Source organism: Scatophagus argus, chromosome 11, assembly GCF_020382885.2.
Source record: "Scatophagus argus isolate fScaArg1 chromosome 11, fScaArg1.pri, whole genome shotgun sequence".
Lineage (NCBI taxonomy): Eukaryota > Metazoa > Chordata > Actinopteri > Scatophagidae > Scatophagus > Scatophagus argus.
In genome coordinates this window covers 14,169,597-14,185,416 of record NC_058503.1, presented here as the reverse complement: position 1 = coordinate 14,185,416, position 15,820 = coordinate 14,169,597, and the positions used below count along the sequence as shown (strand labels likewise).

Here is a 15,820-nt window from a genome sequence, read left to right as displayed (position 1 = left end):
GTGATCTTCTTGGTTCATTTATTAATTTCTTTGATCTAGAAGACAGTCAGATATGGCCATCATAGAGCCCAAGATGATATCATTAGATGCCTCATATTGTCTGACCTCCAGTTCCTCCTGTGATGATCTGACTGATGGATGTTTTATTTCCTCCCCCCCGTGTTGTTGCAGGTGACCCTCAGTGATTGACAGATGTGTGACACTGTGGAGAACCATTTGCCCCTCCCAGTGGAGATCTGAGTTCTGGGACACTGAGGTAAGAACAGGAGGGTCAACACCACGCCTCTCAAACGTACTCTCTATCACCTCAGTCAGGAATGTCTTGAATTTATTTCCTGCCTTGATGCTACAAAAATCAGTGTCTCATTTGCAGTGTTCTACTTATTGTTCTTCCTACCTAGGTTCTTATCATCCATTTTCCTGCTACATTTTTGTTAGACAATGAAAACATTTCCAGGCAAAAAACACTGATAACATTTGAAAAACTAATTCTTCTTGGATGCACGTTACTTCAGTGTACAGAGATCCATAGACTGTCGTTAACAATTATGCATATTAGGGCTGTTTATTGACAACAATCTGACAATGCAATACATATCACGATGCAGGGCTTATGATTCAATATATTGCGATTTTTTTTGTTTGTTTGGTTGGTTTTTTTTTATCTAATTTTAGGAAAACTGTCATAGTATTAAATACACACCACAGTATGCATAAAGCCTGAGCAAAGGTCAGAACAGGGGGATCTGCATTTGTGTTCATCATAGCCCTGTTACATATTGTACATCATCAAATTTTTTGTGCAATCTGAGCAAAAGAATTAACGATTGTCTAATATCAATTACAAAAAGTAAAATACTTTTCTTGTGACACAACAAATCTTGGCATGTGTCATGTCTTGTTTCTCAGGTCTTAATTGTGGTAGTGCATCATCTCATGTCTTACCTGCCGCTTACAGCAGCCTCCTGTAAACATCATAAGAGCAGCACTATATTTGTCTGTACAAAAACGGACATTTCTCATCAGTGAACATTTGTCATTGCCTGAAAGTCGCTTGACTTCAGTTCGCATGGTAACTGACGAGCGTGCATCGCCAGTGGAGAATTGCACTTCAGTGGATCTTTGACAGTTTGACAAGCCGGAGTAAACGAATGAGTCAACCTTTCATGAGGAGCTGAACAAGCTTACTTAATGGAGTCTTTCCATTCACACACACACACACACACACACTCAGATTCGAGGAGGGTGCTCACACAAAAAGATTCGACTCGTTCAGATCATCATCTGCTGTGAGCCGTGAACGTGATCTCTGTCCTCGTCAGCCTTACAGTAAACAGGATATCTTTCTCCTCTAAGCCTGTTTTGTAGCATTTTCAGGCTAATCTGCACCCTTCACAGAGCCACACATCGTTTTATGTTGGATTTGTTTAAGACGGTAACCTCTGAATACTGATGTGAGGAAGTCTCTTTAAACTCAAGCGGAGTGCAGCAGGTAGTACAGTGGATGCGTGTCGGTTTTAACTTGGTTTTAGAAGAAAGGCCGAGGATGGAAGTGAGAGTCCAGCAAGACATCTACTGAGCATTTTAATAAGGAAAAAACTCCAAGCCTGTTTACTTGGGGAAAAAATTTGATTTTGATACATTTGTGGAGTTTACTGTATTTAAAATTGGAACTCAGACAACTTGCTTTGCCTCTGTAAAGCAATAACTGCATTATAGCTGCATTTACATTTAACTACATTGTGCTTAAAGCTTTAAACTTTTCAGTACATGTGAAATTGTGCTTTTCAGGCCTTGAGTGCAGTCTTAATTGTATCATTTGTGTGTAATTTGTGTCCTTTTCTATCAGTCATTTTTTAAGAAAGTCATAGTTCTTTTTCTTGGAGAATAAAAACTGCGTGAAACATAGAGAGTAAAATGTAAATGCAAAAAGGCATTGGAGCTTGTGCAAATTCCCTGGCCTGTAATGATTTGGGTTTACCAAATGAGATTAAACAGGGGTGTGTCAACATTATGGTTCACTGTGGGAGTGAGCATTAAGACTGCACAAGCACATAGTTTTGTGCTGTTTGGGACTTTTAGAAAGAAGCAGTGTGTGAACATCTTGTGAGCAGGGGGTTGCTGACAAATTCTGCAGATGCATATTCTCAGTGTTGTGCCCACACAGCTTTTTTAGCCCTGAATCTGAACTGTTTTATATGTCGTAACTCTTTGACTCTCTGAACAGTCTGCATAATCCCTGTGAGGCTTGTTCAGTCCTGTTAACTTGTCAGAAAGTTAACCAAGGACACTGACCCAGATACAACTGCAATGAGTTTATTTACAACACGCTTCTGTCACATATTGCATGCTGTGGGAGAACATTTTGTACCAAAAGGAGGAGCGCAGGGAGAGGAGTGAAGTGGTCAGATCTGAGATCGTGACATTGATGCCATCACTCCTTACATTTACAGCATGAAGACACATAAGCTCAGATGAAATAGCTCATTGTAAGCAAACTTTCTGCACATGTCTGTTTTTTTCCCTGTCTGGCATCTGTGCAGTAATTGAAATGCCAAATGTGTGTGATCTGTATGATGATTGGTTAATTCATGGATGAACGTTGCCACCACATCCACAAGTCTGAGGCAGCAGTCTTGAAGTAGGCAGAAAACAGAATCGGTGTGTTGCCTGCAGAAGAACACCGTACAGTCAGTCAGCAGAGGCTTGAAATGTTAAGTGCTTCTTCCCACTTTCAAAAGAGAATATATTAAGTTAGTCCTAATCCCTAATCCCATCAACTCAAAACCACAACAAGTTTATGAGCCACACAGTTTTCTCTAAGGGCAAAGGCTTCAGGGCTGTCACAGGTGAAGGCAGGCGACGCAAGTAAGAAACTTAACTCATGTCAGTGACCTTGAAATGACAAGGTCGCTGACAAAGACACAAGCTCAAAGCATTTCCTTAGTCAGAGGATTAAGACTTGGAGGGTGTTGAGGATGTGTATTATGTTAGCTGTAGGCTGGTGTTGTCAAAAAGGCTCCAATGTGACTCATTCAGCACATTTTTGGGTTTGTTATTGAGGTTAGAGTCATTGACTCTGTTCATCTGAAAGGATTTGGATCATATTTTGCCAGTTGTGTACATCTGCTGTTGCTGCAGCTTCCAGCTCATAAAGAATGAATATGATTTATTAAATATGTGGCTGTATTTAATATTTATTCTCTAATTTTATTGCTGAAAGCAGGTTGTTGTTGCTCTTTACTGTGTACCCTTGGATCTCAGTGGCTAATAATGGCATCTCAATTGCGAGTCATAAGTGAAAGCTGTCAAGAAGATTTTGGCATTGAAACCAGGTCTCTTCCTGTTTTCCTTTCCTGAATCGCCACGACCAATAACACAGGGACATTGAGAGACTGGATTGCCAGTCGGCCATCATTTCACTTGGCGACAGTGGCTCAGTAGGTAGAGCGGGACATCCATTAATCGCACGGTTGGCAGTCGATCGCCGTCTCCTCCTGTCCATGTGTCAGAGTGTCCTTGAGAAAGACCATGAACGCAAAGTTGCTCCTGGTGGGTGGGCCTGCCCATATGTGTGTGTAAGGATGAATGGGAGGTGTCAAGTGCGTAGTTTACTAAGGTGGAAAGACACTTCAAAAATGCCGTCCGTTTAACATGCAGTCACACACGTGGTTGCGGTGACACATACCTCCTTCTTAGTGAGCCTTTATATGGGTTGATTAATATTTTCTACAGTACAAGCCTGAAAGAGAAATTACTTTTTATTTTTGGGCAGTTTGCTGAAGTTAATTTTAGCTGCTGGGAAGGAGAAAAAGACCGGGGAAAACAGAGTGCCTGTCGCCTGAGTTCAAAGTATTTTATTTGAAGAAACTAGGAACTGACTGTCTTTTGTTATCTCCTGTCTCATCTCTGGATGTGCTATGCTTAAAATGTGTATTTGGGAAATTCAGATGAATGTGTAAAAAATATGTGAGTAATAATTTTTCAGTTTAAGTCGGGTTTTTAGTGGGTTTTTGTTTTTAACATCATCTCTAGTTAGATCACACAGCCCCCTCTGCAGGGTTAGTTTGCCGTTTCAAACAACTTCATAAGAATGCGCCAAAAAAGACTTGAGCTGCAGCTGCGAAAGATTTGAATTTTCATGGGACAGCTCATATGACTGCCTGCTGCGGTTCCTCACCATGTCGTTCTTGATCCATGGTGACTGGTGATGTTGCTGAGGTGGCTGCTTATGTAACACTGAGGCCAGTATTACGACGTCCACACTTGGAGGCGTTTAAGGACCGTGTCAGCACGTATAAAATGGACAAGCTGACCACAGTTCAAAGCAAATCATAGATGTGTTTTTGTTTTGTTTTGTTTTTTTTAAGATTACTAACTACTGCTGTGATGATGATTTGCAAGGTGATTCATCTCAATGAACTGTAAGTGGTTCCCTCTTTAGAAGAGAACATGCTGCATAAAATCTTTTTATCTTGAATTGTTTTCAAAAATGTTTGGCACTAAGATTAAATACTTTGAAAGTGGGCTCAAATATAAGACACTAGCATTGCCCTTGTTAGAAGTACTGTCTGTTCTCCCCCTGCTTTCTCCTCTTTCTCTTCCTGTGACTGTTTGCCACCCATGTCTCCCCCTTTCTCACAGTGGCTTGTTCTGTCCTCTGTGTTTCTCTGTCCACCAGGCAGCCGGGTGGTGGTCTCTGGGGAAGATGCTGGGTTCAGAGCGTGGTGTTGTCGAAGAGTGGCTCTCAGAATTCAAGGTAAACGCCTTCCTCTTATCTCCTCTGTTGTCTGTCGTGACTCATGCCAATGAAATGTTCTCCTGGAGGTCTTCTTTAGAGTCTGGAGAGAACCACACACTGTGGGCGTAACTGTGGGCTGTGATTAAAGAGAGTGTGAGGAGTGCAAGTTATTGCTTGTTATGTTTTCAACATCTCAGATCTTTTTAAATTCTGATGAAATTCGGTGAACAAAACCTGTGGCCACTTGTGAAAAGTTATGACTCAGGATCAGCTGCGCTCATATCAGTGTAAGCTGAATGCACTTTGTCGAGTTCAGGCTCAACTCAGGGAAGAAAGAAACTTTTAATTTAATCTGTGAGACATATCTTACATTTAAGTCTTGCTGTTCCTACCATCACTGCCATATACATCATCTCAATTGCTAAAACTGACCAAAAAACAAAACACTACATAGAGTCAGCTTCACATTGTGATAAGTGATAGCAGTAGTTTCCCTGCTGTTGGCTAGTTTGCCAATCCTAATATAGATTTAAGGCCTACTGCACTTCATTTGCACTTTCAACTAACCGCTATTAACCACAGCTTGCTAATATCAATACTCACAGCTTAGTGACATACCCCTTTGATTTAGATACACATTTTCATAACCCCTTCATTGAGTTGGCACTTTGGCGTTTGCCTGAAAGAGTGTGAAATTATCGGTCGTGTTAAAGTAATGAAGAATTGCTAAACATGACTTGTGTTTTTCTCTTGAAGTAATAGGGTGTACTTTTATTAGCTTTACAAAATATTGACGGTTATTCTAAAGAAAAACTAACAAACTAAATAGCTCACTTCTTTAATCTGTAATATAATGTATATAAATGCTGTTATTTGTGCTACATACATTTAATAAAACAAGTAAAATACGGATGCAAAGTATCTGTTAACTTATCAATCTTAAGTCAGCTGCGAAAAGCATACACCAAAAAAGTGTAAATACTATTGGAAATGTTGCTGCTAGGAGACTCTCCGTTTCTGACTCGTGGACATTTGACATTGAAATATCAAAGTTAGCATGAGAACATACAGATCAGAAGAGCAGAAATCAGGAATTAGTGTGCAGTGCGTTAAGAAGAGGGTGCAGAGGAGACCACGAAATTGTCAGAAAAAGTTAAAAGAGGGAGCGTGACGAGTAGTGAGGGAAATAGGTTGGTATGACTCATTGTGTGAGCAGTGCAGACCCGGCACATTGTGTTATGTCCTCAAAATGACCATACTTGGGCTGTTATATCTCTGCCCGTTGTGGTCTGCACATAGTGTTGACCGGTCAAATCAGTTTGCTCCAGGTTGGAGCCTGTCAGATATCAGACAGCGATCTCACAAGCCTAATTCTTGTGGTTGATATTTTGTCTTGTAACAAATTTTCTGCATTCAAATTCTGCTGAGCTGAGAATATCTGGACACAACATGACACTCAACATTTATATTCTCACTGTTTCCTATGCATGTAACAGTGGTGACTGTTTGGGACAGGAAATGATGCACAGGCCTCATGTGTCAGACCTTTCAGTTTTGTGCAGAAATGTGTGAACCATGCAGTCGCAAAACGTTTCTTTGTCATCGCTTCAGTCCTTACCAGAAACCCACATCTCCAGCTACGCCGGCAGCCTTCATCTAAAAAAGTCCCTGGTGCCAGCGCTCTACAGAGTCATCCAGGACCCCAACAATGAGGTGATGTTCAGAGGGCACACACACACACACACACACACACACACACATCAGAGAAAGTCCTCAGCGTGGTTGTTTTACCTGAAGGAAATGTGTTGCTTGTGACTCACATGCTGTAGTCTCAGTTGGTAGTGAGCAAAAAACGGACACACAACTGTGTCTGCAGACTGGACACAAGCGCAGTGTGCTGTGGGAGAGTGCGGTGGACGGGCTCAGCGCCAGTCACACTACCTGTGAGATGGCACACAGTGTTCTTTATATAGGCGCACACACACACACAAACACACAGAGCACTGTAACATCTGCTGGCCCCACTGGAAAAGCTGCACACATAGTCAAAGATGCAAACACAGACGCTGTGTATACACAGGCTCAGTTTATGATTAGGTGGGCTGCAACACACAAGCATCTCACAGTTTTTTAATGTCCGGGCTTTTTTTTTATTATTATTTCTGTACTGAATGAAGTTAAACCACCACTTTCTTTTTTAAAGGAACTAATGACACAGTTTTTGAGCAAAGGCCCGAGGCACTCAATGAGACAGGACTTTAAATTCGCTCTAATAATACAGTCGCTGCTTCTGATTCTCTTTCCCCCCTTGTTCTCTCACTCACAGGCACTTGGGTGTCAAGCAGCCATAGATCTAAATTCCATTAGTGTTGTCAATTTGGCTGCACAATCCCATTAATGATCAGGCAAGCGATACAGGAGAGAAAGAGTGTGTGTGTGTGTGTGTGTGTGTGTGTGTGTGTGTGTGTGTGTGTGTGTGTGTGTGTGTGTGTGTGTGTGTGTGTGTGTGTATGTATGTATGTATGTATGAGTGTGAGAGAGACTGAGGTTGCAAAGTGTGCCTGGCTCGTGTTTGGGTGTTTTTTTTGCCGATGACGCGGAGGCCCAAAAGCCTGGCCAAGTTCATTAATGAGCTGCAGCTTATTTCAGGGTCAGGCACAGTCCAACACATACTTGCGCAGTAGTGCTGTGTGGGCACTCACTCCACTGACCCCTGGACAGTGTAAACACATTGGCTCAGCTGGCTCCCCTGAGACGACATCCGACCAGACGTCCATTGTAGTGATTTATCCCCCCTTGCTCTTGTACACCTCCCACTATCGACCAGCTGCAAAACTTTCCCTCCATCTGTCTGTTCCATCATGTTATAGTCAGGCTGACATTCATTCATGATTTGAAACAAGAGCTGCTAAGCGCAGTTGCCTTCTCCACGTATTTCTGTCCAGAAAGGTTGCTTGTGGGTTGGGTTTCCTGTGTGTTCGTTTTAATTTGATGAATGTTGAATAAGGCAGATCGCTTCATAAGATGACCTCATTAATTTTATTTTCAGACATCATGTCATTAAATGACGATTTTACTCGTTTGAAAAATACGATAATTTGAAGAGTCACTGTGGAGTTGGTGAGTAATTATTTGTTAGGCTGTTGTTAGCCTAATAATGGCAGAAATGCTAGTTTTGCTATTAGTCTGTTGGTTAAACCTGTCAGCAGTACTGTATGTCTCAGGCCTGTACATATTTACTCATTCCATTCTCTTCCAATCCAGCTACTGGAGCCTGTGTGCCACCAACTCTTCGAGCTGTACCGGAGCTCTGAAGACCGCTTGCGCCGCTTCACACTTCAGTTCCTGCCTGAGCTGGTGTGGGTATACCTGCGTGTCACGGCCAGCAGGGATCGTCAGAGCAATGGGTGCATCGAGGCCCTCCTCCTGGGCATGTACAACCTGGTGGGTGTCAGCCGCCGTGGGTGGTGAGGGGGGTTGAAGGAAACATCTTATACATAATTAACATTTGAGGAGGCCATGAAATCTAAACATGATCACCATGAGATGTATGCTGTACTGTTGTACTGATTATAGTGATGGATAATTGTGGACTTTATGTGTGTGCCACAATGTTCGAAGTAACGGTGACTGCGAACGCTGTCTTATTTAGAGTGTCTCTTAGGGAAACTCTGAATCCCTACAGTGTAAGAGATTTGCATATTGTGCAAATTCCTGCAGTTAAACTTAAGCCTTCAAATGCGTAATGTGATCAGGTACTTATTGTCACATCACCGTTAGCTGACAGAAAAGGCCAACACTAAACTCTAAAAGATGAGTATAGGTATTAAAGCCGGAAAAGTCTGGATGCTGTGTAAGACATCAATAAAACAGAATGTGATAATCTGTTAATCCTTTTTTAAATATATTGAAGTGAAAATAGTACAAAGACCATAAATTTAATATTTAACCTCATAAACTTCATTGCTTTTTGTAAATATACATTTATTTGAAGGTGGGACAGGGACAACAAAAGACTGGAAAAGCTGTTGAATGCTCAGAACACCTGGTAACACCTGTTGACAGTCTCGTGATTGGGAATGAAAGGGATACGCTCAAAGGGCTCAGTCGTTCACAAGCAAGGATGGGGCAAAGTTCACCACCTTGTGTTAACACATATTGTGTAACAGATATTACATGGGCGTGTTACCACATCATTGTCAGTAACCACGCTTGGTTTAATATTTTTATTTATGTTTCACCCAAAATCCCAACTTTTAAGGAATCAGTGCTGTTGATATATTTTTTTTTAGAGCTCTACTCTTTCAAACTGTGGAAAAGTCCCAGACTTTGATATGCAAATCACTGGTTATCTTTTAAAGCTGATACAGATGGAACAGCAATAGTGAGGCTGTAAGTCTGTTGACATTAAAGGCGATCTACAGGGAAAATACTGGTTAATGGATAGACCCGGGATAGATTGCATCACCAGGAAACACCCTCGGGGAAATGGGCTAAAAGCTAGAGACATCAATAGAAAGAGCTCCATGTCAGCCAGCACAACTGAAGGTATATCCATGCATAATTTATTCTTCTGTGTCTATACCATCTCACACACACACACACACACACACACACACACACACACACACACACACACACACACACACACACACACACACACACACACACACAGAGCACATGCGGCCAAGGGTCCCTGATGACTGAGCTCTGATAAACAGCTTTGCTCTCAGCAGTCCCATCAGATATTCAGAGACATACTGCCAGCCAGTGAAGGGCAGGACAAGGCCTGAACCAACAGTATGCTGAGGAAGAGTGGGAGATAAACGGGATAAAGCCTTTTTGGTACCACATTCCAAAACGTGGATTATGGATGCTTGGACGGCTAGATGGATAAACTGCCGTTTGTTGTTTTCTTTGTTTTGGTTTGCTCCACACAGAAGGGGAATAAAAATCTCTCTTCTTTGATCATCACATGTGGGGGAAAAAAACAATTGCACTTTTATGCACATTTAATGATTTAAAGGAAAATTAGATCCGCTTTTGCCGTGAATTACGCAAATGTTATACACTCAAATAAAAAATTATTTTTCTATGTCTATCTCTCAATCAATTAACAATGCCTGCTGTGCTCGCATGTAGTAAAAGTAATCGAGACCATCAGGAAAAAGCTCTCTGCTCGCTTCCAGTCAAAAGCTGTCACATTATTCATAACATTCAGTCAGTTTGCACTCTAATAATACTAATCATGCACATGTTATGTTGTTATTTCTTCGTGAGCTCTTCTTAACACCAAAGAACATAAATATACATATCAGAAGCATTAAAAAAAAGTGCTGGACACACTACTGTCAGCTTGATTTGAGTTTCTGTTCCCCACATGGGTCCTGATGATGTGGGATGACAAGCGCCAAAACTGACCAATCAGCGACCAACTTCTGGACTGGGTTAAGTTATGCAGGTAGACGTCTGAATCCTTTTGATAACACGGCTTTTTCTGTCTCTTCCTCCCTCTCTTTGGTTTTGCAGGAGATCGTGGACAAAGACGGCAACAGCAGGCTCCTCTCCTTCACAATCCCGTCTCTGTCCAAACCATCGATATATCATGAGGTGGGGCTCCTGTCAGTCACTGTTTTTCACTGCACTTCTCTTCTTAGTGTACTGTTTAATTTCACTCCTCCTGCCTCTTATTTTAATCCACTTTTCTGCTTCTGCCCGCCTCCTTCCCACTGACTGTCTGAGCGTCATACAGACTTATTTAAGCGGCTGTTTTGGAAGATGACATCTCCTCAGTGTCCATTTTAATTAACCGCACCTCCAGGGCTTATCTATCTATGCCAAAAGCTTTTCTAATTTATTGCAGCCCACTTTATGACTTACTACACCTTAAGTCTCTTCCTGCCAAAGTCCTTTTTTATTATTATTCTGTGTTGTCCATTCTGTGCTGGGAAAACTTTAATATGAAAAGTTCAGGCAGGTGAACAAGGAAAAACTGCACTGATCACTTAGACAGAGCTCAGTATTGATTGTTGTGTGAGCTGGAATTCTTTAGAAAAGCGTTTAACACGACTTGCTGGTGTAGGACCATTTGCTGGCCACTTTTTAGGCTTTTTTGTTTGTTTTCCTGCTACCCAAAGCATAGCAAAAGTGACATATTTTGTCATTGGAGGGAACTCACTCCAACGAAATTTGTTCTCTGCATTTAACCCACCCAAGTGACGTGCACACACACACAGCAAACCCGGGGCAGTGGGCGACCGCGTGCAGCGCCCGGGGAGCAGTGGGGGTTAGGTACCTGGACACCGGGACGGGGAATCGAACCAGCGATCCACCGGTTACGGGTCCGACACCCTAACCGCTGATCCACGCACGAAGCGTGTACAGTAAATTGTGAAAGGCTATGACAGTCCTCAGTGGGTGCTAGCGTGTGTGTGTGTGTGTGTGAGAGAGTGTCGATGAGACTACAGTGTGTGGCGTGTGCTGGAGGCGATTTATCGCTGTAATTACAAGCTTGAGAGGCTCTTTCCTCCATGCTGAGAGAATGAAGAAAGCATGGAGGCGGGGTGGTGTGTGTGTGTGTGTGTGTGTAAAAAAAAATCATAACAAGCTTCGTAGGCTGTAGTAAGGCTCTGTGCATCACGTGTCCTTATCCCCAGGCCTCCGGCATTAGCATACACTCCAGTCTCTGTTTTTGAATTAATCCGTCCTCCCCTCCCCTCTCTGCTAAGAACTGCCTGAGATACTTAGGACAGAATATCAGTTCAATTTAGGGGTGACTTTGCTCCGCACACCAGCAGAATGAAGTGGCCTTGTGACATCTTCTCACTTGGACTTAAGTTAAGATTCCACTCAGTCATCGGTTCACTTTCCCGGTCATCACCTGTGCCACTTCCTTTTTCTGTCTTTGTGATGAAAGGAAGGGAAGATTTAAGATTCATTTGCCAGGCACATATCTGTGTTGTTCTGGATTGAGTGCAATATACATACCTGTTTCCAGTTAGGACTTAATACAGTCACAAATAAAAGTCTCATGAAGTGCTGATGAACCATGCAAAGATCTGAGAAAGAGCTCTCTACAGTATCAGTATGACAAAGGTGACGTGACCAGCAAGTAAAATTTTCCCCTCTGATAAATCTTGTCTCCTGATCATTTTAGTGAGTCGAAGACGGCTTAAATGACTCATTGAATGTATGTTACATGATGTGTGAAATAACCTTGACTGAGAGCTTGGCAGGTCCAGTCATAGTCATACCGCTCTGATAAAATGTGATCTGATCGCAGCAGTTTCAGTTCGTGTTTGATTAAGTGTGTCTTACCTTTTTTGTGTCTAGCCTTCTAGTCTGGGATCCATGGCATTGACAGAGGGGGCTCTCTGTCAGCATGACCTGATCAGAGTGGTGTACAGCGGCCTCCACCCTCAGAGAGAGACCTTCACAGCTCAGAACAGGTACCGCTCTGACTCCACCAGCTGCTAACAGAGAGGGAGTAATCTGAGACGCTGCACGAACATCACAAAAGAGATTAAATTGCTGCAGTTTAGAGACTTTGCGCAGAGTGTGGCATACTGAATGAGTTACCAGAGGGGGTGAAACCTTTTGGCCTTGTTCAGACTGCCAGCCCGAATTACTTTTCTGTATATCAAGATTGATTTTAGAAAATTTGGACAGCAGAAAAAAAAAAAATAACCCACATGAAAGGCAAGCCGTTCAGCCTCAGGTGGCATTACCACACTGAATCCAACTTTGACCAACTTCGGGTGTGTTTTTCTCTTTTATTTTTTCTCATTATTTACAAAATTAACAGAATTGTTATTATTACTTTTTTGTTTTTTCTTATCTCATCCTTCTCCACAAGATGAAAGAGACCTATTTGGATGGTCAGAGCGTAACCCCTCGGCTGTCGTTCAGCCTCCTCTGGACAGACACAGCAGGCTTGAAAGCTTTTTTGGCTCTTACATTTTCTCTGCTGCTGTGGATGAATGATAATCTTAGCATAGTAATGAAGCCTGCTGGAATCCTGCCAGAAAAAGGTCTGCTGCTGCTGCTGTTGCTGCACCACCAAAATGAGTTTGTGCTTTGTGCGTGCGTGCGTTTGTTTGCAATGACACGTGCACAGAGACGGACGCACATCTGAACTCTCTGGGCTGATGATGTAATGGCCGCACAGATAAGAGCGGTCATCCTGCTTGTTGTCCAGAGCAGCGTGGCCCTCAGCTATGATGAACACAGAGCATCGTAAATATACTCAATGGATTTCAGCAGGGGCCTCGCAGCTTATCTCGAAATCCATTTGTGAGGCTGCGCCTGCGATGGTGTTTATGAGAAGAAAGCCCAAAGCTCCTGAGAGGTGCCAGCTCACTCCCACTGATGACATACTGCCAGACAGGCCATTTAGCTCCCCCTGCGCACAGAATCAGTTATGGCCCTTACACCCTGAGGTCCTCCCGCTGGTTGTCCTCACACACACACACACATCCTCTAAAATGCACATTCACCAAAACAGGAAGCACAGTGTTGAGATTTGTACCGATATCTGAAAACTGGTTATTTCAAGTGGATGGTTTTGTTTTGCTCTCATGTCAGAGTAGGTCACAAATCACTTTAATATTGTTAAACGTCTTTTCTTGACACCTCCATGCAATCCGCTGACTGCTACACTGCTGCTTCAAGCGAAAAAGAGACTCGAAACAAAACTGTTGCGAAATAAAAAAAGGCAGGCTTTTGCACTTTCAATTCACGAACGTAAATTGGTACAATTTGTCAGACATAATTGTGATGTCAGTTTCACTTTTTTATTAGCAAAGGTCCTTTGCACAGACAAAGCTGCCTGTCAAACGGGGACTTAAAAATTTAAGTTAAGTTTAGGTCATACTTAAAATTATGAAAGAATGAATCCATGCGCATCCATCTGCCTGTAGCCAGGAGGAACATCATTCCTCATGTTCCTCATGTTCTGTGTTTCTAATAAATTATTGGCAAATACTGTACCAATAAACCAATTAAACTACAGTCTCTCAGATTCTGCATTTACCCTGATGGTACAACACTGACATAATGTGGGTTTAAGGGTGATTACTGCATTATGTCAGGCATCATCTACATACAATACATGAGCTCACAATGCTGCTTAGGCAAACGGTGTTCAACAACTGCTGTCTGCAGTAAAATGTCTCAGAATAATACATATAATGTTAAAAATGGATGTGCTGGCTTTCAGCTTAGTCAGAACAAAACTCAAGCAACCCTCATTCCTAAAAAGTTGTGAAGCCGAACATAAATAAAATCGGAATGCAATCATTTGCAAGCAAAGTGTGTTCGCCAACAGCACTTTTACATGGTGTTCCAGAGCGCGTGCAGCACTATCCTTTATACAGTCACGTGTTGCACAAAGTGGTGAACGTCCCACCATCCTGGCTCGTGAATGACCAGTGAACCTGTTCACCAGTGGAATGATTCAGCCAGGTTTTTTTTGGGTAGCCCACAGCTTGCTTCGGTAGCCCAACTTGTTTGAAACGTGTTGCTGGCATCAAATTCAAAATATGTAAATATTTACAGGAAGAAATTAAGTTGTTGTTGTCAAACTGTTTTGGAAACAGGGTCATATTTATTCATTCGTTATTCTCGACTTGACTCCTTTGTGTTTGCAGGTTTGAAGTGCTTTGTTTCCTCATGCTCTGCTACAACTCTGCTGTGGTCTACATGCCCCTGTCCTCCTATCAGTCAGTCTGCAGGATGAGCTCACGGTGAGAAAAACATGCGTGAAGCATGTGTGACTTGTATTTTTGTCCTTTTTCACCCACAGTTTTGTCCTTTCTGTACTCAATTTAGTGGCCACCCTCTCTGCTGCCTCCATTTCTTGCTCCCCTGAATCTAGCGTTAAATCGCCTCCTATCCCCTGTAGCCATACGCTGACCTCGATACTGACAGCCCCCCCCCCTTGCGGAAGGACTTGATAGTCTGTGATTGGTTGGATGAAAGCATCACAGCTGCATACCTGTCTGAGTCGGTTTGTCTGAGAAACACAGAGAAGCCCTGGAGTTAGGAGAAAGGATCAATGTGGAATTCACAGTATGAGGCTCCACAGCGAAGCCACCACCTGGCGATTGTTTTACCGCAGCTTGCAGACTTTTCAGGATATTAAGACTTTCCTACTGTGAGTGAATAGACAGAAGCAAGCTCAGTCTAGACAGACGGCAAACTGTGACTGTGAAGATTTCTGAACGTGAGAACGGTGCTCAGTCTTTGAGTTTAAACTCAGTGTGTAACCTCAAACACCCCATCATCCAGCCTTCCCCGACCTCCGTGACCTGACCTCCCTTCGCTCGCTGTTTGATGGGTTTCTTCTTTGTGCAGATTGCCCAGGAAGTGACTGCTGTTCCCTTTTAGTTGTTCTTCTCATCTGATCTGTGCTTCCTCCTGCAGCAGTGAGAGGGAACTTTTCCCCTCCTAAACCAACTCCATTTGTTGTTGCCTGACGCTGTTCATGTGTGTGTTTCCTCCTCAGGTTGTGTGTATGTGGCTTCCCCCGGCAGCAGCAGAAGCTGTGGAGGGAGCCGTGCAACCGTGTGCTGCTGGACCCCGAGTTCATGGTGCAGATGCTGACTGCCGTCTACCATGCCATGTATGTATCCTGAAAGCAGTTTGTGCTCACCTGGCACCTGGTTTTCTTCTTTTCTAGTTGCTAGCTGTGTCTGTCTGAGGTTTTTCTCTGAAAACGGCTTCCTGCCGCAGCCACAAACAAGAGCAGTGAGAGCGAACCATAATAGTCAAGTTGTTAAACAGTCAGCTGAAGATCTATAAGGATCCATAAAGACGATTTAGGTGATAATTTAACTCTGTAGGCTCAAAGTTATTACAAGTGACCTCTTTCACATTGACACTTGGATTTTTATTGTAAAAATATTGATCATAGCTGCTTTAAGTGGTTTTCATCCATGATATGTCAGATCAGCACTTTTCACTGGAAGATCGTCGGGGGCATTGAGTAATAGATTTCAGGTAATTGACATGGGAAATAATCTCATGTTTGTTCCTCAACAGATGTCATGTACAGAGTTCCTTTATGAGCTACATGACACG

The 15,820-nt window shown here is 42.8% G+C and overlaps 1 protein-coding gene across 2 annotated transcripts in view; it reads left to right on the top strand.

Moving 5' to 3' along the window:
* The window catches only part of LOC124067664 (protein FAM126B-like), a 39,365-nt gene that overhangs the window by 12,953 nt on the left and 10,592 nt on the right, over positions 1–15,820 (top strand). For both annotated transcript variants that reach the window (XM_046405226.1, XM_046405228.1), the window contains exons 2-9: positions 172–256; positions 4,682–4,759; positions 6,353–6,454; positions 8,006–8,185; positions 10,271–10,351; positions 12,074–12,189; positions 14,389–14,484; positions 15,246–15,362. In XM_046405226.1, the coding sequence (XP_046261182.1) occupies positions 4,709–4,759; positions 6,353–6,454; positions 8,006–8,185; positions 10,271–10,351; positions 12,074–12,189; positions 14,389–14,484; positions 15,246–15,362 (743 nt within the window). In that variant the 5' untranslated portion in view covers positions 172–256; positions 4,682–4,708. The remainder of the gene's footprint in view (positions 1–171; positions 257–4,681; positions 4,760–6,352; positions 6,455–8,005; positions 8,186–10,270; positions 10,352–12,073; positions 12,190–14,388; positions 14,485–15,245; positions 15,363–15,820) is intronic.